This window comes from Sinohyriopsis cumingii, chromosome 15 (assembly GCF_028554795.1).
Source record: "Sinohyriopsis cumingii isolate HCF-2022 chromosome 15, ASM2855479v2, whole genome shotgun sequence".
NCBI lineage: Eukaryota > Metazoa > Mollusca > Bivalvia > Unionida > Unionidae > Sinohyriopsis > Sinohyriopsis cumingii.
In genome coordinates, this window is record NC_142975.1 from 91,188,226 (window position 1) to 91,216,065 (window position 27,840).

At 37.5% G+C, this 27,840-nt stretch overlaps 1 protein-coding gene across 1 annotated transcript; it reads right to left on the reverse strand.

Annotated features, from left to right (window-relative positions):
* Nucleotides 1–32: 32 nt before the first annotated feature.
* LOC149782290 (EEF1A lysine methyltransferase 4-like) lies at nt 33–27,709 on the reverse strand. Its single transcript, XM_089933671.1, has 4 exons — nt 27,664–27,709; nt 18,009–18,147; nt 11,855–12,138; nt 33–350 (listed from the first exon to the last, which is right to left on the reverse strand). The coding sequence occupies exons 1-4, from the start codon at nt 27,688–27,690 to the stop codon at nt 57–59; spliced, it is 744 nt and encodes a 247-aa protein (XP_089789797.1). The 5' UTR covers nt 27,691–27,709; the 3' UTR covers nt 33–56.
* Nucleotides 27,710–27,840: the final 131 nt, after the last annotated feature.

The window sequence follows — 27,840 nt, forward strand, 5'->3', positions numbered from 1 at the left end:
ATGTTCTTGCTCAGATAAAAGGAAAGCCAAGGTAACAAAACTAAAATACTTTATTATCACAAATCTAAGTCACATAAAAAATCTTCACTGTCTTCACTTTTTAGGTAAACAGTACGTGTATTATTAATTTTTAACTCTCTATTTTCCCTTTTCCTCTCTTCATTCTTCTCTTCATCTGTTAGAGGCTCCCCTTTCGTCATTGAAAAATAGAAGAAATGAAACATTTCTCCAAATGTCTTTGTTTGCACAGACCATTTGTACCTTTCTCTAGCATATAATGGTTTTCGGAAGTGAGGCTGTGAAAATGTTATTGATATGAATTTACCACCTGGCTTTAATACTGCATTGACCTGTAAGTAGAAATGTACAATGACTTTAATACTGCACTGACTGTAAGTAGAAAAGTACAATGACTTTAATACTGCACTGACCTGTAAGTAGAAAAATACAATGACTTAAATACTGCACTGAACTGGAAGTAGAAAAGTACAATGACTTTAATACTGCACTGACCTGTAAGTAGAAAAGTACAGTGACAAATACTGCACAGATCTGTAAGTAGAAAAGTATAATGACTTTAATACTGCACTGACCTGAAAGGAGAAAAGTACAATGACTTTAATACTGCACTGACCTGTCAGTAGAAATGTACAATGATTTTAATACTGCACTGCCCTGCAAGTAGAAATATACAAAGACTTTTAATACCTCACTGACCTGTAAGTAGAAAAGTACAATGGTTTTAATACCTCAATGACCTGTTAAGTATAAATGAATGTACAAAGGACTTGCAAGACTTGACCTTTTGGGGTCTGCAAAGTATGTATGCCCAAAATGTGGTATGAAGCCCAACATCATCACATTGTGCTCTTGATGATCAATGAAAAACATACAATTTGCTGTATGTTGATAATGTGCATAAAAATGTAATTTTGTATGGTTCAATGATACAATTAGCACGGAGCAAATGCTAAATAAAAAAATCAGTCTTTTATAAATAAATGTATTTTTTATTTGAGAATATGCATTAATTTACCCATTTCTAATACACCGTAAGTTTTTTGCCCTACTTTGAAAAATCCAGTTTACATAATCAAAAAGCCAATAAAACCTTGGCGATTGTTCTACTTATCTCCCTTGCCATAACCTTTTAACATATTTATGATGCAAAAACATTAAAGAGGATTTCTTTTAGACTTTAAAAAGGTTTGAAATTAGATAGACAAACTAATATGCTGAAAGGAATATCTCTCTGTCTATGCAAACATGAACAATATCACTTCTTCAGTTTTTTCCCATACTGATGATGGCTTCATAATGCATGTATTAAGCTGCCACATTCTCTGGATTACGAAATGGGGATGTTGCCAAAATGTAAAGTACTTTTTTAAAACCGAATTCCAGATCAAGGAGTCATTTTTCTTTCAAAATTTACTCATTCTACTGTCACACAATTATACTCTTTATTACAAGGTTTGACAATATTTTAGGAATTCCTTATTTAATCTGGCTGAAATGAAATAATTTCTGTTAAACATCATAATAGCTGTCCTTTTTATACAGTCTAATTAAATGAGAGAGAAAATAGACTTTATGACCCCTGGATATATTTTCAGTGCAGCTATTTACAAACTTATCTCTTCCTAATTGGGCCCAACAAAGGCATGTCCAAACTGTACAGCTTGTACAGTAAAACACCTATTATCCAAAGTATACGCAATATCTGTACTTTTATCATATGGATGAAATAGCCTTGGTCAGGGTAAGCCCATAACGTTTACTGGAGCCTGCAGAAATAAAATTAAGTGAAAACAAAAATAAGGCACCTCACATTTTAGGGTGTTATATGGTAATATGAGTTTTGACTATGGTAAGTTATTTAATAATGAAAATAATTGTGCTGATTTGCAACTAATGGTAAACTAACGTAAAATTAATAGTACTTAGAACCAATACTGTAAGATCAGTTTAGTTGCAGATTTGCTGTGCATCATTTTTATGTAAAAGCACATAATTCTGGGGCAAGAAAACACTGATTCCTAGGTCAAAGTGGACAATAAAATCTGATCCTAGGGCAACCACATGTCTGACAAGTCATAGTACTGGGTTCAATAACAACAGTTTCAGGCTGTGGTTTATAACAAGTTTGATTCTAATTAAAGATGACAAATCAACTGAGCTGGAAAAGCATAGGTCTGTTACTTGTTATTGATTCCTTGTATTAATGTTTGCTAAACATCTGCTCCCATTTTCTACCATCACTCACTAGTTCAGGACAAGTCATAGCACTCCCTGGTTCTGGACTTGTCAATGCTAAATGTTAAGCTTACTAAAAGTAGCATGTTTATTTTCTGTCATAAATTAGTGTATTGCATAACAACAACTACCCAACATGGAGACACCAGGAACAAATCATTACTCAAAATAATCATGTACTCTTGGATCCTCACATGCTCAGATTCTGGCTGTTTAACAGCCCCTCCATATCATGTAAAGCACCTTCAGCTTGGTGCTTTGATATCAATATCTCAATAATACAATTACTCTTTCTAAATCGCAAGTCAGTCAGTAAAAATTATAACTACTTAATCTGCTTTAATGAGTCTGTATTTATAATAAAAGTATGAGTGATAGAAAATTTGAAGTAAAAATAAATTCATTAACTTGCATAATATATTCATATAAAAGAAGGAAAATAAATATCTTCAAATGTATAAAATAAAATTTTATTAAATGATGCAAAAATTGCAATAAATTGAACAAAAATGTTTATTTCGCATACATTAAGTATTTGTATCTTGAAAAATTTTTGCAAGCATTTGAAAATAATAGTAATGCTGACTTTATAAATAACACTTACCTTATATACATGACAAAGAAAGATTAGTTGTAAAAGTTGAGAGATTTGATTGTAAAAGTTGAAAAATGTTACACATACAGGATACAGTGGCATAGCAACTGTCCACACAACCCCTGCATCAGGCCCATGACAGTGCCCAGTGTAAGTCCAAATTTCCCTTCAAACAACTTTTTTCATTAGAGGGCCCCATCATTTCTTTATTTGGGGGGTGTGTGGTAGAATTTCTTACAACACCAATGACTGGATAAATTACAAAATCATTTCTACTTTAGAACCAGGAATTGGCTCTTTTCCATTAATGTTAGACTTCCTTTGTGCTCTAAAAGCGTACTGGGAAATAGGTGAGTCATAATTATTAAATGGGTGAGTCATAATTATTAAAATCCTTATGCTGATTAAATCATGATTTTTTATTTACTTCATTTATTGACAAATGAAGTCAACAGTCTTATAAGACCTTGGACAACATAAGTTTTAACTGTAATTTTATACAGATTTATATTAGAGCAATTTTAACTGGACATCAAGATAATTCTGCTGGGCAAACAGATTTCTCAGTCTGGTTGAATGTCCAGTAGGCAACCATACTTTCTGAAAAATATTCTACCACTGTTATGTTAAGATCTTGGAGATGTCAACACATTTTAGAAGGATATGATCAAAATGTATCCAATTAATGTCAACCATCCACATGGGGATATGTTGTTTTTGCCATATGTTCTTCAAATTCTATAGGCATATACAGGTTTGGCAGTCCAAAACTATGCAGATACGATCATGGGCAGGCTGAAGCTACAGAACTAATAAAATGTTCTCTATCCAGACAGAGTCTAGGTAGAATGAAACTTTATAGCAGGTTGTGATTATATATACAGTCTTGCTAGGCAGAGACTATACTGATAGTCTTGAAAGGTTGAGACTAAACATGTACAAGATGATGCCAATAGAGTCCATACAGGCCAAGATTATACAGATACATTCTAGGCAGGCTGAAACTATACAGATACAGTCCGGGCATGCTGATACTATATAGATACAGTCAGGGCAAGCCAGAGCAGACTGAGATTATACAGATATAGTCGCAACAAACTGAAACCTTGCCGATACAGTCAGGACAAAATGATATTATGCAGATACAGTCAGGGCAAGCTGAGACTATGCAGATACAGTCAGGGCAAGCTGAGACTATGTAGATACAGTCAGGGCAAACTGATACTATACAGATACAGTCAGGGCAAGCTGAGACTATGCAGATACAGTCACGGCAAACTGATACTATACAGATACAGTCAGGGCAAACAGAGACTATGCAGATACAGTCAGGGCAAGCTGAGACTATGCAAATAAAGTCAGGGCAAGCTGATAGTATACAGATTCAGTCAGGGCAAGCTGAGACTATGCAGATACAGTCAGGGCAAGCTGAGACTATGCTAACATAGTCATGGCAAACTGATACTATACAGATACAGTCAGGGCAAAATGATACTATACAGATACAGTCAAGGCAAACTGAGACTATACAGATACAGTCAGGGCAAGCAGAGACTATGCAGATACAATCAGGGCAAGCTGAGACTATGCAAATAAAGTCAAGGCAAGCTGATACTATACAGATACAGTCAGGGCAAGCTGAGACTATGCAGATACAGTCAGGGCAAGCTGAGACTATGCAGATACAGTCAGGGCAAACTGAGACTATGCAGATACAGTCAGGGCAAGCTGAGACTATGCAGATACAGTCAGGGCATGCTGAGACTCTGCAGATACAGTCAGGGCAAGCTGAGACTATGCAGATACAGTCAGGGCAAACTGATACTATACAAATACAGTCATGGCAAGCTGAGACTATGCAGGTACAGTCATGGCAAGCTGAGACTATGCAGATACAGTCAGGGCAAGCTGAGACTATGCAGATACAGTCAGGGCAAGCTGAGACTATGCAGATACAGTCAGGGCAAGCTGAGACTATGCAGATACAGTCAGGACAAACTGATACTATACAGATACAGTCAGGGCAAGCAGAGACTATGTAGATACAGTCAGGGCAAACTGATACTATACAGATACAGTCAGGGCAAGCTGAGACTATGCAGATACAGTCAGGGCAAGCTGAGACTATGCAGATACAGTCAGGGCAAGCTGAGACTATGCAGATACAGTCAGGGCAAGCTGAGACTATGCAGATACAGTCAGGGCAAGCTGAGACTATGCAGATACAGTCAGGACAAACTGATACTATACAGATACAGTCAGGGCAAGCAGAGACTATGCAGATAGTCAGGGCAAACTGATACTATACAGATACAGTCAGGGCAAACAGAGACTATGCAGATACAGTCAGGGCAAGCTGAGACTATGCAAATAAAGTTAGGGCAAGCTGATAGTATACAGATACAGTCAGGGCAAGCTGAGACTATGCAGATACAGTCAGGGCATGCTGAGACTCTGCAGATACAGTCAGGGCAAGCTGAGACTATGCAGATACAGTCAGGGCAAACTGATACTATACAAATACAGTCAGGGCAAGCTGAGACTATGCAGATACAGTCAGGGCAAGCTGAGAGTATGCAGATACAGTCAGGGCAAGCTGAGACTATGCAGATACAGTCAGGGCAAGCTGAGACTATGCAGATACAGTCAGGGCAAGCTGAGACTATGCAGATACAGTCAGGACAAACTGATACTATACAGATACAGTCAGGGCAAGCAGAGACTATGCAGATACAGTCAGGGCAAACTGATACTATACGGATACAGTCAGGGCAAGCTGAGACTATGCAGATACAGTCAGGGCAAGCTGAGACTATGCAGATACAGTCAGGGCAAGCTGAGACTATGCAGATACAGTCAGGGCAAGCTGAGACTATGCAGATACAGTCAGGACAAACTGATACTATACAGATACAGTCAGGGCAAGCAGAGACTATGCAGATAGTCAGGGCAAACTGATACTATACAGATACAGTCAGGGCAAACAGAGACTATGCAGATACAGTCAGGGCAAGCTGAGACTATGCAAATAAAGTTAGGGCAAGCTGATAGTATACAGATACAGTCAGGGCAAGCTGAGACTATGCAGATACAGTCAGGGCATGCTGAGACTCTGCAGATACAGTCAGGGCAAGCTGAGACTATGCAGATACAGTCAGGGCAAACTGATACTATACAAATACAGTCAGGGCAAGCTGAGACTATGCAGATACAGTCAGGGCAAGCTGAGAGTATGCAGATACAGTCAGGGCAAGCTGAGACTATGCAGATAGTCAGGGCAAGCTGAGACTATGCAGATACAGTCAGGGCAAGCTGAGACTATGCAGATACAGTCAGGACAAACTGATACTATACAGATACAGTCAGGGCAAGCAGAGACTATGCAGATACAGTCAGGGCAAACTGATACTATACAGATACAGTCAGGGCAAGCTGAGACTATGCAGATACAGTCAGGGCAAGCTGAGACTATGCAGATACAGTCAGGGCAACCTAAGACTATGCAGATACAGTCAGGGCAAGCTGAGACTATGCAGATACAGTCAGGGCAAGCAGAGGCTATGTAGATACAGTCAGGGCAAACTGATACTATACAGATACAGTCAGGGCAAGCTGAGACTATGCAGATACAGTCAGGGCAAGCTGAGACTATGCAGATACAGTCAGGGCAAGCTGAGACTATGCAGATACAGTCAGGGCAAGCTGAGACTATGCAGATACAGTCAGGGCAAGCTGAGACTATGCAGATACAGTCAGGACAAACTGATACTATACAGATACAGTCAGGGCAAGCAGAGACTATGCAGATAGTCAGGGCAAACTGATACTATACAGATACAGTCAGGGCAAACAGAGACTATGCAGATACAGTCAGGGCAAGCTGAGACTATGCAAATAAAGTTAGGGCAAGCTGATAGTATACAGATACAGTCAGGGCAAGCTGAGACTATGCAGATACAGTCAGGGCATGCTGAGACTCTGCAGATACAGTCAGGGCAAGCTGAGACTATGCAGATACAGTCAGGGCAAACTGATACTATACAAATACAGTCAGGGCAAGCTGAGACTATGCAGATACAGTCAGGGCAAGCTGAGAGTATGCAGATACAGTCAGGGCAAGCTGAGACTATGCAGATACAGTCAGGGCAAGCTGAGACTATGCAGATACAGTCAGGGCAAGCTGAGACTATGCAGATACAGTCAGGACAAACTGATACTATACAGATACAGTCAGGGCAAGCAGAGACTATGCAGATACAGTCAGGGCAAACTGATACTATACAGATACAGTCAGGGCAAGCTGAGACTATGCAGATACAGTCAGAGCAAGCTGAGACTATGCAGATACAGTCAGGGCAAGCTGAGACTATGCAGATACAGTCAGGGCAAGCTGAGACTATGCAGATACAGTCAGGGCAAGCTGAGACTATGCAGATACAGTCAGGACAAACTGATACTATACAGATACAGTCAGGGCAAGCAGAGACTATGCAGATAGTCAGGGCAAACTGATACTATACAGATACAGTCAGGGCAAACAGAGACTATGCAGATACAGTCAGGGCAAGCTGAGACTATGCAAATAAAGTTAGGGCAAGCTGATAGTATACAGATACAGTCAGGGCAAGCTGAGACTATGCAGATACAGTCAGGGCATGCTGAGACTCTGCAGATACAGTCAGGGCAAGCTGAGACTATGCAGATACAGTCAGGGCAAACTGATACTATACAAATACAGTCAGGGCAAGCTGAGACTATGCAGATACAGTCAGGGCAAGCTGAGAGTATGCAGATACAGTCAGGGCAAGCTGAGACTATGCAGATACAGTCAGGGCAAGCTGAGACTATGCAGATACAGTCAGGGCAAGCTGAGACTATGCAGATACAGTCAGGACAAACTGATACTATACAGATACAGTCAGGGCAAGCAGAGACTATGCATATACAGTCAGGGCAAACTGATACTATACAGATACAGTCAGGGCAAGCTGAGACTATGCAGATACAGTCAGGGCAAGCTGAGACTATGCAGATACAGTCAGGGCAACCTAAGACTATGCAGATACAGTCAGGGCAAGCTGAGACTATGCAGATACAGTCAGGGCAAGCTGAGACTATGCAGATACAGTCAGGACAAACTGATACTATGCAGATACAGTCAGGGCAAGCAGAGACTATGCAGATAGTCAGGGCAAACTGATACTATACAGATACAGTCAGGGCAAACAGAGACTATGCAGATACAGTCAGGGCAAGCTGAGACTATGCAAATAAAGTCAGGGCAAGCTGATAGTATACAGATACAGTCAGGGCAAGCTGAGACTATGCAGATACAGTCAGGACAAGCTGAGACTGCACATACAGTCAGGGCAAGCTGAGACTATGCAAATAAAGTCAAGGCAAGCTGAGACTATGCAGATACAGTCAGGGCAAACTGATACTATACAGATACAGTCAGGGCAAGCAGAGACTATGCAGATACAGTCAGGGCAAACTGATACTATACAGATACAGTCAGGGCAAACAGAGACTATGCAGATACAGTCAGGGCAAACTGAGACTATGCAGATACAGTCAGGGCAAGCTGAGACTATGCTGACATAGTCATGGCAAACTGATACTATATAGATACAGTCAGGGCAAAATGATACTATACAGATACAGTCAGGGCAAGCTGAGACTATGCAGATACAGTCAGGGCAAGCTGAGACTATGCAGATACAGTCAGGGCAAGTTGAGACTATGCCAACATAGTCATGGCAAACTGATACTATACATATACAGTCAGGGCAAATGATACTATACAGATACAGTCAAGGCAAACTGAAGACTATACAGATACAGTCACGGCAAACTGAGACTATGCAGATAAAGTCAGGGCATAATGATACTATACAGATACAGACAGGGCAAGCCAAAACTATTCAGATAGGGTAAACTGATACGATACAGATACAGCCCAGGTAGGTGGAAACCATACAGATACAGCCTGAGCTGAGCAGGCTTAAATTATAGGACCAATAAAATGTTTTTCATATTACAGTCTATAATCTGGAATCTTGACAATTAATATTCAACAGTAGATAAACTATTCAGTTGTAAATATTTAATAAATTGAACACTTAATGTTTGCACCCCAAGGATTGAGGTCCTTACTGACTAGAAAAAGTCTCTTCAAGGAAAAATGTTTGACTGGCCAAAAAGAATATTTGAATTCATGAGAAGTCAGTTTCTTCCCTCCTTTTAGCTTTTCAAATTTATTTGTTATTAAATCATCTTGTATCTTCTTGGAAGAAAAAAAAACAGCATAACAAATCAGGTAACAAATATTTACCTAAATATTTAAGTTGACTTGTTTATAAGATAAAAGAAGTACAAAAGTTGTTGTCACGGCCTTCGACCCTGAAACTGATATTATGGAAAGAAGATCAATGAATCATCCAATATATCATCAAGATATATTCAGTAAGTTTGGTTTAATCCATAATTAATTCTTTTAATACATCAAGTTACTAAAGATATTCTTAAGTTATATCCATTATCTGGGTTGATAAAATTCATGTCTCTTTATGTTAACATGCTCACAAGCCATCACAAATAAAAATCCATCGTAAGGCCACTGACCTCAAAATCAATGGCAGAGTGATAACAATAAAGTTTCTTTACTGAAAATCAAAGAAATATAAAGTCTGGTCAAATTTATTTGTATTAGTAAACGTCACTGTCTTCATAATCTCAATGCAATACAAAAATGCAAGCAGTAGCCCTGGAGGTGACCCTAACACCATCATGTATGGTTCTGAAACCTCTTCACAACAGCATGGTCATATGAATGAGCACATCTGCATGATTTTCGTTCAGGATTAATTACAAACTGACAAAGGTTAGTTAGTGAAAACCTGATGTGTGTGTGTGTGTGATTTGGATTTTTAATGTAGCTTTAACAATTTTTTAGTCATATCGCTATGATGTCTGCAGTGTGGCAGTTTATAGTGATGTCTAGCTCTGGGGCATTAAGCCACAGACATGTAGCATGATGTCCCACCCAGCCACATTATCCTGACACCAGGCCGACCAGTCCCAACACTAACCTCTTAATGCTGAGCACCAAGCGAAGCAGCAGTTAGTATCATCTTTGTAAGTCTTTGGTATGACTCAGCTGGGATCGAACCCACAACCTCCCACATCTGAGATGGTCGAAAACTTGATGTCAGTACCATCATTTTTTCTAGTGGAGTAGTGATAACAAGATTTTTTCAGATGATGCTGTTAAAAATATTTGCATCATTACTGATTTTGAAAGATATTTACTTGAAACACACTCAGATTTCAGCATTTGTCAATTGTCCAAAATATTTATTTTAGGATTAAAATGATGATGTGTGATGTCTTCTACATCATCAACCGGTCCATTAGGGTTACAAGACTGATTTGATTTTTATGCTTGGGATGGCTCAATGTATGGCTGGACACCTATACAGTTGACATATCAATAATGAAAATTAATTAAATATTCAAGAAGATATTGTACAAGCATTCCACAGAAGCTGATGTCTCACTCTTATAAGCCTCTGCCTCCAACCTTATGCTGGTAATTATACAGCAAAGTAAATATCAAGTAAATTCATTTCTTATTATGCAGAGTAAATGTCAATATGAACAAAATGTCTGTCTTGCCATTTCTGGACTCAGACTAACACATTTATGTTCAATTATAATGTAAATTCCCCTCTTGCCAAGCACATCAAATTTGTAATTGAAATTTTCAGAGTGGGGCTATGAACAGCAAGAGATCCCTGGGTCAGTGTTGGCTGCATATATGACTTGGCCTTTTCATGCAATGAAAGTGAATACATAGTTACAGGTTGCTATTCTCAGTGATTTTCCAAGAGAAGCCTCAAGTAACAGGCCAAAATAAGGCCTGATTATGTGAGTTAATTCCCCTTGCCAGACCAAGATATTTTATGAAAACTTTTTAGATGGGACTTTAAACAGTCTCTCAGTTTCTGTGACACTGCTAAAAGTGGCACAGTAGTTTTCGGGAAGCTGCTGAAAGAAGAGGCACAGGATTCAGTTGCTTGTTTTCCATTTTAAAACGGTAGAGATGTTTATCATACACTTACATGTCTCTTATATTTAACATACACTTACATGTCTCTTACACAACATACACTTACATGTCTCTTACATAACATACAGGGGCTCCAAGTGGCTGAATGGTCTAAAGCGCTCTCTGTTACGGATCACTGCCATCTCATCTCTGTCTGCATGGGTTCAAGTCTCGGATTCGGCCAATCTGGGTATGTGAGAAAGCTTGCCAGTACCTTCTCGAGGGTCGGTGGTTCTTTCCAAGGATTTCCCAGGATCTTCCTCCACCATTAATACTGGCCACCATGTGTATAGCCTATCGTGTGCTGAAAAATTAAGTTAAACCCTACAACAACAACAACATAACATGCACTTACATGTTTCTTACATAACATACACTTACATGTCTCCTACATAATATACACTTAACACTTACATGTACACATAACATACTTACATGTACACTTTCATGTACACATAATTACATACTTACATGTACAAATAACATACACTTACATGTCTCTTACATAACATACACTTACATGTATCTTACATAACATATGCCTACATGTCTTTTACATAACACACCTGTATCTTACATAACATACACTTACATGTACACATAACATACACTTACACGCATCTTACATAACATACACTTACATGTATCTTACATAACATACACTTACATGTCTCTTACATAACATACACATATCTTACATAACATACGCTTTTATGTCTCTTACATACTTTGATTGATATCCAGATTTCATCACCATATGCTTACCTGAAGCAGACAGCTGAAGACAGTGTGCTTAGGAAATGTACTTTACTATTTTTTCCAAATTGTTGAAACAATCTTTTTAAAAAATAACAGAATTTTCAGTGTTGGTAAATCAGTTACATTCTTACTACCTGTTTCAAAACTGTGTCCATCATCTGTTCTCCTTCTCCAGACAACTGCCATGGGTCTTTTTCATTTACTAAGAGTGCATCAAGTGTGCCCTTTTCTAGTACAATGTCAAAGGTCATTGGGTCAAAGGACATGTCCAAAATATCCATCACCTTCCAAGTCATTTCTGACAAGTTAACATATTTTTTCTGCATCTTTTCTATGACAACTTTAGAGTAGTCTATATTGGTGATATGCTTAAAACCATCGTTGTATAGATGTTCACTTAGCAGACTGTTTCCACAACCTAAAATGGGGGAATAAAATACAAAAATTAAAAATGATAAAGATGTGACTTCAACATATAGAATTCTCTCATTATAATACCATCCATGTGAAGCAGAATATAGAACCTTATAATGAAATACAGTATTCCCTCAATATAAATGGCATGTGCTTAGAAAAAAGATATCCAATGATGCCCTCTTAAACTGATCACAGACAATAAATTTAGATATGTTCTGAGACAGTAAGAAATTCAGTTGTGAAACATTTTTTGCCAATTTAGCACATTCTATTAGCATAAGCAATCAATTAGGCATTTACTAGACCTTTTAATGGTAGAAACATAAAAAAAAACCTAATCTGTTACATAACCACATCATGCTTTTCTGATTACACACAAACATGTTTAGATAAATCAAATCCCCAAATCTACACTGGAACTGATGGACGATTTGTGGGTATGATGTCACTTGTTCATTAGAATGTGTAAATTTGCTGCATGCAAAACTTTTTGGAATGCACCAGCACACAACTTAGACACTTAACAGTACTTAGTAACAGTCTAGCACAAACTACAAAATGGTCACAGGACATAGGGATCACAAGTCATCAAACAAAGAATTTGATCCAGAAATATCACTTCAATTTATTATTTGTTGTATACTAAACTCCTAACATCATAAAGCTAAAGTGACCAAACATAATTAAATCCTAATTATTAGGTACTGCCATGAATCATATCCAGTGTTTCCCTTAATCCTTATTTATGTATCAGAGCCCCATATTTTTCCCAGTTTCGACACCAAGGTTAGGATTTTACTCATTCTGAACCCCCATTTTGACACCAATGGGATTTTTTACTTTCAATCTTGCACTCCTAAGGAACAGGCTTCATGATGCATAATCATGAATCATATTGCTATATCGAATTTTAGCTCCAATCAGCAGTTTGCACACTGTAATATAATCTGGACCAAAAAAGCAATGATTGAGACTTGTTGGGCTTTAATCAGCTGATTTTGTTATTGCTTTTAAGTCCATCAAAATATATTAAGCAACACAATATCTGCCAGTTTGTCAATTGCCAAGAGTGCACAGAAATTAAAGTAACTATATAATTTGGTCCAGCACTGGATGGTAAATTCTAATAATGAGATTGTTTCAAATAATGATTGTCTTTGACAACAGAAACTATTGTGGAAAGATATACATCTGTATTTATCTAACCTCCAAACATTCTTAGACTGAGGTAATCCAGACTTTTCTTCAAAACGGCTCAAATGATTTCAACACTACACAACAACTCCAAATATGGTGATGATTTCTCTATATATGTAAATAAGGCAAATCACATGACTGGTTCTGGAATTTAATCATGAAATACCATTACAGTGTGACCCTGCTATAACACAGTAGTTGGGAGCCATAGAACCGGACTGTGTTATAGACCGAACCGTGTTATAAGCAACCAGGCCAGTTAGCTTAAGAAAATGATGCATGTACCCAAAAATATTTGCGGGGTGTATGTGTGTGTGTGCAGGTAATAAATGCGGGCAATAAAATACATGCTTCATCGGCACAGTTACCATCTTAAATCGATGCATATTAAATAGGAAATACACCTGCAGTGAAAACAGATAAGGCATACATAATATTATACTTAATTTAGAGAACAACAGATTGGTACATATACGTGTATACTGCTTATATATACATGTCTTATGTATAGCATGAATAAAGTATCAACACAGTGTACCCACCCACGAATCTCATAACATACATTGATTCCACAATACAAGTAATTCCATCAAAAATATGCACACACAGAAATTTAAAACATTCAATCATTTTGTCACAGGTCATTGGATAAACAAAGCACAATCATGTAATGAATGATGAAGCACATTTACTTTTCAGTACGTCCCAAGTCGGTAAAAGTTACGTTGTGTTTTAAGCTGCCACTAGTAGCATCCATAAGCACAAACTTTTTCCCTGCAAAAAGGAAACTTTCATGGCACAGTAAACGTGTTCCAGTCATGTTGGAAAATGGAAAAATCAATCAGATTCCATTGCTTTTATTCAAGTTTGGTACTGACTTCTTTGAAGAAAAGTTCATTATTTTTACTGCAGATTGTAGTCGTCTTTCCTTGATGAAATGTGCATGCATTATTGAAGTCACCGCTAAAGGCCAGCTTTGGAGAACCAAACAAATGCCTGTTTCTTATTGTTGCGGCAACATCAAATAATTGTATTGCATGATTGAGACTGAATTTCTTTCCATTTGCTAAGTATGTTTCCATGACAGTCAGTGCTTCAAAGGTAATGTTTTCTATGAAATTTAAGCAAACTATTTTATCTGGGTAAATTTTTAAAAAGGAATTGGCCATCATTCGGTTGATTGTAGTTTACAGTTCCTCCCTGCCTATTGAATAAACCAACATTTTAAAAAAAATACATTTGTGGTAGTGGAGTGATGCTGCCTTCCACTCAGTTGACAAATGGTCAACGGGCGATAGAGATGCAGGTGTTCTGGTCCGATGACAAGGATTAGTACAGAAAATGTAGGTGTTTTGAAGGATTTAATTCTGATTGGAAAGAAGAAGAATTTTACATATCAGTCTACGTAAATATATTACTTACTAGTGAGTGACCAATAATCTGATGAAAGATGGATTATGAGATAATGCCTCGTCCGGTTCATCTTTGCTACCAGAAATCTCAACAATAAGCGGATATCTCACAATACACAGTACTCAAGCTTGATGTCAACATAAGCGGATTATGATATAACAATGCACTGTTAAGATGGTTTATCAATTTGGACAAAGAAACTGTTTGTGTTGCTGTTGTTGTTGTGGGGTTTAATGCCTTTTTCAGCACACGATAGGCTATACATGGTGGCCAGTATTAATGGTGGAGGAAGAACCAGGGAAAACCACAGAAAGAACCACTGACCCATGAGAAGCTACTGGCAAGTTTTCTCACATACCCACACTGGCCGAATCCGAGACTCAAACCCATGCAGCCAGAGGTGACATGGCAGTGATCCATAAAGAAGAGCACTTTAGACCACTTGGCCACTCGGGGCCCCTATTGTTTATATAAAAATAGATACATTTCAGTGCATTTTATATCAGGTTTGCAGCATCCTTTCATGGGGCCTCTGAATTTCTTCACTCCAAACCTATGGTTGTATATACAAGTTTAAACAGGCAATAATGTTGCCAATAAAAATTTTTTTAAAAAATCGCCAGATGGTATATTTTGCCACCAATAAGGAAAATAAAATCACTGTTTGCGACATTAGTGAATCCCTATGCAATCCTAGAATAAACATTTTACACTTATTTTTCATACTTTTAAGAAGAAAAAACTACTTTTTTTGTGTATAAGAAAATTACATATAAAATTTCAGGAGTCACTCCATGATCGTCGTATCATACATGCACAATCTTTTCCCCAAGATGATAATAAATTTTTTACGTATTTTTTCGTACTTTTCAGAAAGATTTTTTTTTGTGTGCGAGAAAAATACATGTATATAAAATTTTGAGAGCCATGCCATGATCATGTTATATCAAAATTTGTGTTATAATGTAGCGTGCTATAGCAGGGTCACACTGTATTTGTACTGATACTCTAGTTATGAAGAATGGAGTCACTAACTGGGACAACCAAAATGATGTTACCACTGGGAAATATATCAAGGAATAAAACTGTGACAACAAGAACCTGTGAAATCTGCATGCCAGAGATGCTTACTTTATCAGAAATAAATGTCTACTCAGATTATCTGGAAAAGGGAAGAATAAAAATAATAACTTGCCTATATGTTTCAACACTTAATAACACACAAGTTGTTGTTGTGGAGTTTAACGCCATTTTTCAGTACATGATAGGCTATGCCTGGCGGCCAGTATAATTGGGGGAGGAAGAACCCGGGAAAACCACAGAAAGAACCACTGACCCACGAGAAGCTACTGGCAAGCTTTCTCACATACCCACATTGGCCAAATCCTAGATTCGAACCCACGCAGACAGAGGTGTGATGGCAGTGATCTGTAACAGAGAGTGCTTTAGACCACTCAGCCACTTGGGGCCCCAACAACACACACAAGTTAATCCACTTTACTAACAATCTGAATTGTCCACATCAAGTCCTATATCATAATGATTAATCACACTTTGTGGAATATGCCCACTGTTTTTACTGTTGCCTAATAAGGGAATTCAAAGCAGTTTTAATGTCTGATGGTCACCTAAGTTTTACAGTCGGATAGTCACCTAATCAATCATCTGTTTTTGAGTACAGAAAAGATATTCCTTAGTTTACAAACTAACTACTATATTTTATTTTTGTTGACATAAAAAAATAACTTGGGATTCTAGAAATTTTTTGTACCAATGTAAATTATTAAAATGTTTGTAAATACTGTGTCCAAAATATCTGACAGTCATGATATTATAAGTCAATGATGGTACACCTCTCCCTCGATAACTCGCACACAACGGGTCCACAAACATAGACCACACTATAAGTGAGGTGCGAGTTATTGAGGGACCTCCACAAATTGAAAAACACCGCTTTGACATCAAGAAAACCTTTGGGGGGGAGCAGCGTTAAGGATGTGGGCTGTTTATTGACTGAATCCTCATTTTACAATCACGTCGATAATAACTTTTAATAACACGCTTTTTCTAATGAAGTTGTTTATTATTATGATTTAATAACATTTATTTTCAAAATGTCTAACATATGAAAGATCGTTCCAACTGGTTTCACGTGAAAAATCTGTGTATTATGTCACTACTTTTTGTTTTCTTGATGAGCAGGGAACTAGACTAACTGTTGACCAAACAAGGTTCCTTTTTTTTCAAAAACATGCAACATTTTGTGAGACAATTGTCTATGTCGAAACTCAATTTTTGTATTTTTGTATTGTTCAGTTAGTACAACACTGATGTCGTGATTCATTTGGAAGTACATGTAATAATGAAACTTTTTATCATCCTTGAGGATATCTCTAAGTGCCAGTTCAAGAACTCTCTGAAACTTGCTTTACCACAATGGTCCGTATCTGTAAAGTCAAGCTCTGTATTTTACGAAGTGTTCATTTCTCTTGGTTGCCTTGTTATTTTTTTATCAAAGTGTGAAAGAGTTGATTAATTTAAGGTAGTTTATGTTACATACACAATAACATTATAAGTATTCAGTTGATCAAATGAAGAGAGCTCACCCAACATATGACCAGGCCCTCTAGATTTTAAGTTTGTATGATTTTGGTGGCTTTTAACTTTTCTTTTATTCCACCACCTTTATTTGATTCAAAAGACATAATTATCAAGACAAAGGAGGCCAGCTTTTAATTCAGTGCAACAATACAACAAATACGTCTGGAAGTCAGTTATCAAAACACGGTTGGTACTTAATTAGGTTCTCAGAGAAACGCTTGTGGACATAACTGTTATGGTAGATTGATGTACTTTACGTTTAATTACAAGAGGACACATGGCATTTATGATGATTACACTTAAAAGGAACAAAAAGATTAAAACTAGAACACAAATTTCAACTGATAAAAAAAAATTTTTAATTTTTATTTATTTATTAAAGTACTGCCTCCACTTGGCGTAAGTGACATTTTCATTGATCAACATTTCCTTACATATCATTAATTGAAGTGTACTAGAAATGTTGTTTTGGAAAGAAAATGTGAAAAAATCGTATGACCTATTTTTAAATTTGATATTTCAAAGTGATGATTAAAATTTCCAGGTCCATTACAAAATGGGAGCCATGCCTGACCCTGCATTTTAAGTGGGTTTGCGAGTTATCAGGCGCGAGTTATCGAGGGAGTGGTGTATATATAAAATTCTTTTTCTCCATTATACCCAGCATCAAAATCTGATGATTTTCCTGTAAGTCCTCCCTCAGTAAGTGTCTGAAGGTTTTGAAGTCAGCAAACCAATCATAAGTCTCTTCAGATTCAAATCTCTTGTCCCAGTAATTCCTTTCTCTGTAATCCTCATTCTATAAAATTAAAAGATATATAAAGTAAATACATTTGGATATATCATACAAATGAACCATTTACAATTGGTCAACTAAAATAAATCTGCAATGTGTGTATTATTGTAGACACAGAATGGTATGAGCCAGTTTTTTGGAAAACAATTTGTACTATTTTATACTAAATAAGAAATAGGTTAGAAATTATCAATTACTTTAGATGAAAGAGTTATGTCATTTTCAGGCACTAAACAAAAACAAAATTAAATTTCTCAATAATTATGATCATCTTCGATTCATTCTTTTGGTTTGTTTCCACCATTTACATGGAAGATAAGCTCAATCCAAACTTTGCCCCAAATAGCTACCATAACTATGTTGTTGTTGTTGTTATTGTTGTTGTTATTGTGGGGTTAACGCCATATTTCAGCACATGATAGGCTATGCATGGCGGCCAGTATTAATGGTGGAGGAAGAACCCGGGAAAACCCCGGGAAGAACCACTGACCCATGAGAAGCTACTGGCGAGCTTTCTCACATACCCACATTAGCTGAATCCTAGACTCGAACCCACACAAACAGAGGTGACATGGCAGTGATCCGTAACGGAAAGTGCTTTAGACCACTCGGCCACATGGGGCCCCCACCATAACTATGCTGAACCTTTATAATTTACCCCAAATTCTGTCTTATGACTGAATCTTTAGAAACTGCCCTAAATTTTAGCTCATGACTACACTGAATCTTTACAATTTTCCTCAAATTGTAGTTCATGAGTATACCGAACCTTTAAAAACTGCCCCAAATCGTCACACTGGATGAATGTTTACAATCTGCCATTGAAAATCCTGTACTCCAAACTAAGCTGAACTTACAGAACTTGTTAAAATCCTGTACATCTAACTATGCTGAACTTATAGAACACCCTTACATCCGGCATGACAACAAATCAGCCTCTCGATTTACCTTTAGCATTTTAATCAGGCTGTTATTAAATATTCTCATGGCATAAAGAAATTTATGGTCAAATTGGACAAGTACATAAGGACAACTTTGACTATTTGCTATAAAAAGACACCTAAACATGCCCCAAAAGTAAAAGATCACTTCCACTTAGCACTGAATTCGCACCATTCTCCTCCCACCGCTTGTTTACCATATTAATCTTCCTTAATCATGCGAATTGGGTAATGATGACAATTGGAGTCAAATATGTGAGGTTAAAATACCACTTATAAAAAAGCAGGATTTCTGACATCAAAAACTGTCAATGACCAGGACCAGTTGGACCAATTCCAATGTGGGCTGGCTGATCAGGTTTGCTTTCCAGATGAGGACTAGCTCGGGGAAGAGATGATAGTTAGTATCTGGAACTGGCAAGGTTTCTTACACCCCCACAATGGCCAAGCCCAAGAATCAAACCCATATGAACAGAGGTGAGATGTCAGTGATCTGTACAGGCAAGTGTCTGAGACCAGTCATCTGGTGCCACAGTTGTCAATGTGCCCAGTCTAGGATATAGCACTAGAATTTGTGATTCTAATATATGTCATGCTACTGATGGTCTTCCATGGCCACTGAAGCTGACAATGACTTAGATATGCTTTTCTTGGTGATACTTGATAATTCACATTTACTTGAGTTGAAAGCCATCTGAAAGTTTTACTCCAACTCCTGGAGATTGACAAGGTCCTTTTGAATGGTAGTACAATTCACAGTGAATGGACAATTCTGCACAAAATGCAGTCATCTGCAAAAAAGTCTAATTGTTGATAATGTACATTCTGTCAGGTCATTGGTATATGCCATACAGCTGTGAAGGAAGTTCTCAATCCAAGTACACACAAGTATATGATGTTCCTTACACTACAGTGATGCTGTCTTAAAGAGGGTGTTAGTAAGGTTTTTGACCTAATTTTCACACATATTTTGAGGCTAAATCATTTATTACATAATAGTTAGACATGGTTTTCAACAAGTTGTACAATTTTCTTATTTATGTGCCCAGTGATTTACAAAAACTGTAAAGGCAGTCCAATGAAGATGTACATCTAAGACACAATGATGTCTGCCATTATTATCCCTTGGCTAGTTCACATAAACTGATTTGATGAAAATAATAATGCAAAAACAGCAGTTAAAACCTTCAAAAATATAAATTTTTAAAGAGTCTTCACCAAATCTTTTATGAAAATGAACAGTCATTGAAAAAGACATATGTGTTTTAGTTTCTGAACACAAGATGGTAAGTCTTCATTGTCAAATGAGATCTTGTGGAAATTGGGCAGGGAAAGAGTTACATGTAATGATCAATCAGCTATTAAAACACAGGCCTGTCAATGTGCAAGAGTTTGTTTTGCTGGTGCAATTTTGATATGAACACCTGCTAATGCCACATGCAATACATTTTGCTTTGGGCTATAAAACTTGTCTGGGTTGAGGGAAAATTTCAAAGGCCATAAACTACTGTTACTTCGTGTAAATCTAAACAAAAAATGACTGGATGAAATAATGTTCACTTTCCTAATAGAAGAAGATGAATTTACTTTTTTTTGCAACTCAGTTGCCAACTTCACCTGGTAGACTGACCCCTTGGTACTCTGTTGTTGTTGTTGTGCGGTATAACGCCATTTTTCATCACACTATAGGATATACATGGCGGCCAGTATTAATGGTGGAGGAAGAACCCTGGAAAACCTCAGAAAGAACCACCGACCCACGAGAAGCTACTGGCAAGCTTTCTCACATACTGACATTGGCTGAATCCAAGACTAGAACCAGCTCCGACAGAGGTGAGAAGGCAGTGATCCATAACGGAGAGCACTTTAGACCACTCGGCCACTCGGGGCCCCTACTTACTCTGTAAAAGGCCTTGAAGAAATCCAACAGGATGGCACTGACATGTTAGTTTTTATTCAAACCCTGTCCTGTTTGGAGAAATTCTGGACACATGACCTTCCTTTCTGATCTCCATGCTGACAGTCACAAAGTATATAGTAACATTCCGAGTGTGACATGACCGAAATGTGTATAATGTGTTACAGCGTCTTAAATATGATGGAAGACAGAAATATTGGCCAAAAGTCTGCTGGTGTAGAATAATTTACATTTTTGTAGACTGGTCTAAGCAGAGTAAATTTACCATCACCAGGAATCCTATCACTGTCGACGATGATTTGGAAGAGTCATGTAAGACCAATTTATAATTCTCTGGCAGCTTCTTTCAGTAATCTAACTGGAATCTGGTTTGATCATGCAAAGTAGCTTCATACAGACTTTTGTTTAGTGACAATATTGAGAGACATGGAGGTTATATGACCAGTTCCAGGGTCTGGTTGGTGTTTTGTGTCTTTTTTATTATAGAATTCTGAGGCAAGTTGTTAAGAAATGTCTCCATCTTTTGAACCATTTTGCTTTTGGCGATCCCAAAAACACAAATATCAGGGGAGGCATCTTATATTGTAGTCCTGTATTAGAATAAATACTATCTTAAACCCTAATGTGACTCTTCCCTATTTTGACACATTGTCATAAACTCACAGTTCTTGAGAGAACGTGTCTCTCCTTGATGTTATAACCACAACATATATTTGCGCTGATCAACATTGAGTCATGATGACATAAACATTGATCAAAAAGCCGAATATTATCACTATAAAATGAAACATGTGTACTAGATGCATTTTAAGTAAATTTAATCATCGAGTGAAAATGATTTAGGCAATCAATGAATTTTTTCAGTACATTTACATCTAAAAATGAAACATGCATACTAGATGCAGTATAAGTAAATTTAATCAATGGGTGAAAATGATTTAGGTGATCAATTAATTTTTTCAGTACATTTACATCTAAAAATGAAACGTGCATACTAGATGCAATATAAGTAAATTTAATCGTCGAGTGAAAATAATTTAGGTGATAAATTAATTTTTTCAGTTCTCTTAGATGTAAATGTAATAAAAAATATTGATAATACTACCTCTACAAATTTTTATGTCAAGAAAACTAATATCCCCCAATATGTGGAATATTCTTCATGTCATCCCATGTCACATAAAAATGGTATACCATATAAACAAGCCAAAAGATACAGACATATTATTTCAGATGATTGTCAATTACAAAATTGGTTGAATGAATTAAAAACATTCTTCTAAAATAGAAATTGTCCTACACATATAATTGATTCTGCATTGAACAGAGCCCATTATCTTACTCAACATGAGGCTTTAAACACAGTAAAATGTACAATAGAGAAAAATATAATTTATAATTCCTTTCACAATACAATATGATCCTTCATTACTTAATATAGACCTTATAATCAACAAATATTGGAGTCTCCTAAATGTATCAAATAAAAACAGCATAAAAACACTTTAAAAAAATAAACCAATTCTTGCTTATAGAAGACCCAAGAACTTACAAGATTTTTTAATTAGAACTAAACAGACAGAAAATAAAAAAGATATTTTTCTTTGTCTAAATGTAACAGACATTGGTGCTCTCAATGTACAAAAGTATTTATTTTATTAGCGCCAATACAAAAGAAGTATTTTCTCTACATTATAACACTAACTGCCAATCAACTGAATCGATGTGATTCATTTGATAACCTGAATGAATGATTGCTTTCATATAAAAAAATTATAGAGATCCTCAGTTCTCCTCTAATGTTTCAATACATTTTAATACAAATAATCACTCTCTACTTGATTTTTCTTTCATGCCAATAGATATTGTGCAAGGTAACATGAACAGACTGATAAAAGAAAGTTATTGGATCATAAGTTTGATACTTTGTATCCTAATTGCCTTAATACCAAGGCACTATAAAAAAAATTGTATAAAATGTTTATTAAAAAATTGATATAGTGCATATGTTTGTCTCTATTTTATTAATTTAATTAATTTACTGATTCAGTTTTCATTAGTGACTTACGTATCTTTTCGAACCTGTCATATATATATATATATATATATATATATATATATATATATATATATATATATATACACATACACATATACATATATGTTATAATGATACATATCATTTATGACGTTACGTAAATGATGTAATTGTTATTTTAAATATAAAGATGTCATCTGTTTCTTTGAAAATATTTTGTGCCTGAAGAAGCATAAAGTAAATGCAAAACTAGTTGCACACAATTATTGGCATTTGTGTTGTTTTTTTTATCCCGATTCCCATATCTGATAAATAAGAAATTTAACCTTCATAATAAATTTTTCAATCAGACTTAAAGAGAATCTCGATATTTTACTTATTTTAACTATTTTTTTTCATAATTTGGTTTAATAATGAAAAGAGTTACAACAAATGAAAATAAAACCATCTCTTGTAACATTATGTCTTCTTTCTCTTATTATTTGCACTTTTAGAGACATAAGTTATGAAGGATGCAAACCAGTTTTAGAGTTAAAAAAAGAAACAGTATATTCAAACACTGAGGTTCTGTACATTAAAAATACCAATTAAGCTTTCAAAACAATTATACACTAAATTTAATTGCTTTTTAATCATAAAGAAAACAGTTTTATCATGAAACGAGCATGATTTTCCCCAACAGGATTATTTTAGCTTTTGCAACAAACTCGGTTTCAAAATGAATATAATAGATATAAGAAAAAATTTAGGAAAGCTATATAAATCGTTTTACTCTAATTTTTCCTATAAAGTTTTGTTTTCTATATGTTGTTGATGTTATCTCCACCACTGCCGGTCCCAAGCCTGGGTGTAAAAGGAGGAGGGTTGGGCATGGGGCTAGCAACCTGACCCTGTAAAACCCAACTTGCTACAAAAACGCCAACAGAAGAAAAACCAGAAACTGAAAGCCTGAGGGAGGAAGGGTCTTCTTCTGGAAGATTTATGATGCTACATGGTGAAAACCGCGAGCCCGCGTAAGCCATAAAGCAGACCACCCTTCTATCAAACAGGAGAATTAACAGCGCAACATGGCATGTGAGGACAATGTATCAGGCAGGAAAAACAGCACAGGTAGCAGCAGAGATGAAGAACTACAACCTATCCCTACTGGGCATTAGTGAGACAAGATGGACTCAATCTGGACAAAGAAGACTGATGACAGTAGAGATGCTACTGTATTCAGGACATGAGGAAGACAATGCGCCTCATACTACACAGGGGGTAGGGCTCTTGCTGTCAAAGCAAGCATATAATGCACTGATAGGATGGGAAAAACATGGGCCCAGAATCCTCACGGCAATGTTTAGGACCAAGGAGAAAATAAAGATGAACGTCATACAGTGCTACGCTCCAACAAATGACGCTGAAGAAAAAGATAAGGACCAGTTTTACAACAGACTACAGAATATAGTAGACAACTTCCCAGACAAAGTCATCAACATCCTCATGGGTGACTTCAATGCCAAAGTTGGGTCAGACAACACAGGGTATGAACAAGCATGGGCGAGATGAATGAAAATGGAGAGAGATTCGCAGACCTTTGTGCACTGAACAACCTGGTCATTGGGGGTACCATCTTTCACCACAAGAGAATCCACAAGAACACATGGATATCATCAGACCATGTGACAGAAAATCAGACTGACCACATCTGCATAGCCAAGATCCCTGCAAGATGTGAGGGTGAAGAGGGGAGCAGATGTGGCATCTGACCACCACTTAGTTGTTGCAAGGCTGAAACTAAAGCTGAAGAAGAATTGGATGGGTACAAAAGAGAAGAAAACAAAGTATAATATCAGTCTGTTGAAAGATGCAAAAACTAAAGAAGAATACAGATGACGCTTAACAACAAGTACCACGTGCTACAAGAGCTTCTTGAAGATGAGGAAGACAATGCAAACAACAGATGGCAGAAAGTTAAAGAGGCAATAAAATCAACATGCCAAGAAGTACTAGCCCCATAAACAGAAAAAAGCAGCAGTAAATAGCAGTAGGACAAGAACTGAAAAAGTAAAGATACAAAAAGAATACACTAATGCCCACAGAGAAGTGAAAAGAAGCATCAAGATAGACAAGAGAAACTATGCTGAAGGAATGGCAGCAGAGGCAGAAGAAGCTACAAGAAGTAGAAACATGAAGAAGCTGTATGACATCACCAAGAAGCTGTCCAGCAAGTACAGCAAAACAGAGAGACCCGTAAAGGACAAGCAGGGAAAGACCATAGCAAGTACAGAACACCAAACTAAGAGATGGGCAGAACATTTTGAAGAACTGTTGAACAGGCCAGCCCCACTAAATCCCCCAGAAATCCACCCAGCCAATGCAGATCTCCCCATAAGCTGTGACAATCCCACCAGAGACGAGATCAGGAAAGCCATCACCCAGCTGAAGTACGGCAAGGCAGCTGGACCTGATGGCATCCCTTGCAGAAGCCCTCAGAGCAGACTTAGATGCTTCAGTGTTAATGCTATCTCACCTCCTTGAGAAGATCTGGGAGGAAGAAAAAATACCGACTGAATGGAAGGAGGGACACCTCATCAAGATCTCAAAGAAAGGCGACCTCGGCAACTGCTCCAACTATCACACTCTTATCAGTACCAGGGAAAGTCTTCAACTGGGTCCTCTTGGAGAGGATGAAGGAGGCCGTTGACCCACAGTTACAAGATGAGCAAGCTGGCTTCTGGCAGAACAGATTGTGCACAAACCAAACAGCTACTCTTTGCATCATAATCGAGCAATCGTTGGAGTGGAATTCTTCACTCTTCATCAACTTTGTCGATTATGAGAAGGCATTCCACACCATGGACCAAGATACACTCTGGAAACTTCTTCGCCGCTATGGCATCCAAACCAAGCTGGTGAACCTGATCAAGAACACTTACAACGGAATGTCCTGTTGAGTCATTCATGCAGGACAGCACACAGACAGCTTCCTAGTGCAGACTGGCGTGAGGCACGGCTGCCTGCTGTCGCCGTTTCTCTTCCTTCTCGCCATCGACTGGATTATGAAGACGTCCACCAATGGGTGGAGAAATGGGATCCAGTGGACATTGTGGAGTCAACTTGAGGATTTGGACTTTGCTGACGACCTACCACTCTTGTCCCATAGTCAGCAGCAAATGCAGGGCAAGACCGATGTATTGGCAGCCACATCAGCACAGGTTCGCCTCAACATCCACAAAGACAAGACCAAGATCCTCAAGAGGTGGAGTCCTTCACGTACCAGGGCAGCATTATCAACCAGCAGGGTGGCACAGACGCAGATGTCAAGGCAAGGATTGGAAAGGTGAGAGCAGCTTTCATACAGCTCAAGAACATCTGGAGCTCCAAAGAAATTTCCTTAACTACCAAGATCAGACTGACTTTTCAACTCAAACGTTAAGTCAGTCCTACTGTATGGAGCTGGGACCTTGAGAACCACCAAGTCGACTGTAAAGAGAGTTCAACAGCTGCCTAAGAAGAATTCTCCAGATCTGCTGGCCAGACACCATCAGCAACACCAACCTGTGGCAGAGAACCTCCCAGCTTCTGGTAGAGGATGAGATCAAGAAGAGAAGGTGGGGTTGGATAACACACACCCTACGTAAGCCGCCAACCAACATTAGCAGACAGGCATTGAAATGGAACCCTCAAGGCAAGCTGAGAAGGGGATGACCAAGAAACACCTGGCGATATGATCTTGAGGCGGACATCACTAAGATGGGTCACACCTGGAGTCAGCTTGAAGGGATGGCATAGAACAGAAGCCTCTGGCAATCTTTTGTGGGCAGCCTATACCCCGGTAGGGGTGACAGGCAAAACTAATGTTGTTGATGTTGCTCTGCAGTAGGCCTATATTCACGGATCATGTGTACAATAGTGTCTGGGGTAAAAATATATTTCTTCTAGATGCATCAAAATGGGTGACATACTACAAGATCTTTACCTTAGGTGGTCGTCTGGATCAAAGTTCATTATGAGGGAATATATCATTTATATTTCTTGCCCATACTTTGCTAAAATAAGTAATGTTCCCATGTTCATGAGAGATATCACTACGATTGAAGATATTTCTAAAAAGGTGAAAGTAAGTGCTTAAGTGCCTCAGGATCTGGTAGTCCAGACAACATACGACCACGATGATAAGACAGGATTTGATGAGGGAATACAATCAGCACTAATTCTCTTGCAAGCAAAATACTGCTGCTGCCTAATTCCGTCCTGCGCAGATCACAAGGGGCTTGTATCATTGCTTACCATTTACCTGTCATGGTACAGGCAATTTGTAAGCAACGATACGAGCCCATTTGGCGCAGTTCAGCTGAGCTAACTGCTAGCACAAACGCTAGTCCTACAATATTTTTGTTCTGATATCACTGAAACAAAACCAACGTGTGATATGTCTTACATTGTAGGACTACTGAGCACATACGCAAGAAAATTAAATATATGGGGGGGGGGTATTCTGAAAATATAGTCATTTTACAAGGAAAGCCAACATGCAGATTTGTGTACATTACATACATTCTGACAAAAATGACGATTATATTTAATTTTTTTAAGCGTTGATAGCTATATTATCAAAATAATGTAGATTTCCTGACCGTGTCCGGCAAAGCTGATCTGTTCATTTTTTTCTCCTTAAAATAAAAAGAGTTATCTCCCATAGTTTCTGAAATAAAATGACCGAATTATTGTCGAGAATAACGTTAAATTTGTAAAATTTAAAGCAAAAAAATAAGTTTATATTTAAATTATCAAATAATAAAATAAATTCATTG

What these genes read in the sequence shown, in the direction of transcription:
- LOC149782290 (XM_089933671.1), bottom strand. Translation starts at nt 27,690, where the DNA reads ATGAACAGATCAGCTTTGCCGGACACG. An exon ending in GATCAGCTTTGCCGGACACG is followed by an intron (nt 18,148 to 27,663) that starts GTCAGGAAATCT and finishes TTAATTTTATAG; the next exon opens with AATGAGGATTACAGAGAAAG. An exon ending in TCATCAGATTTTGATGCTGG is followed by an intron (nt 12,139 to 18,008) that starts GTATAATGGAGA and finishes CCCCCATTTTAG; the next exon opens with GTTGTGGAAACAGTCTGCTA.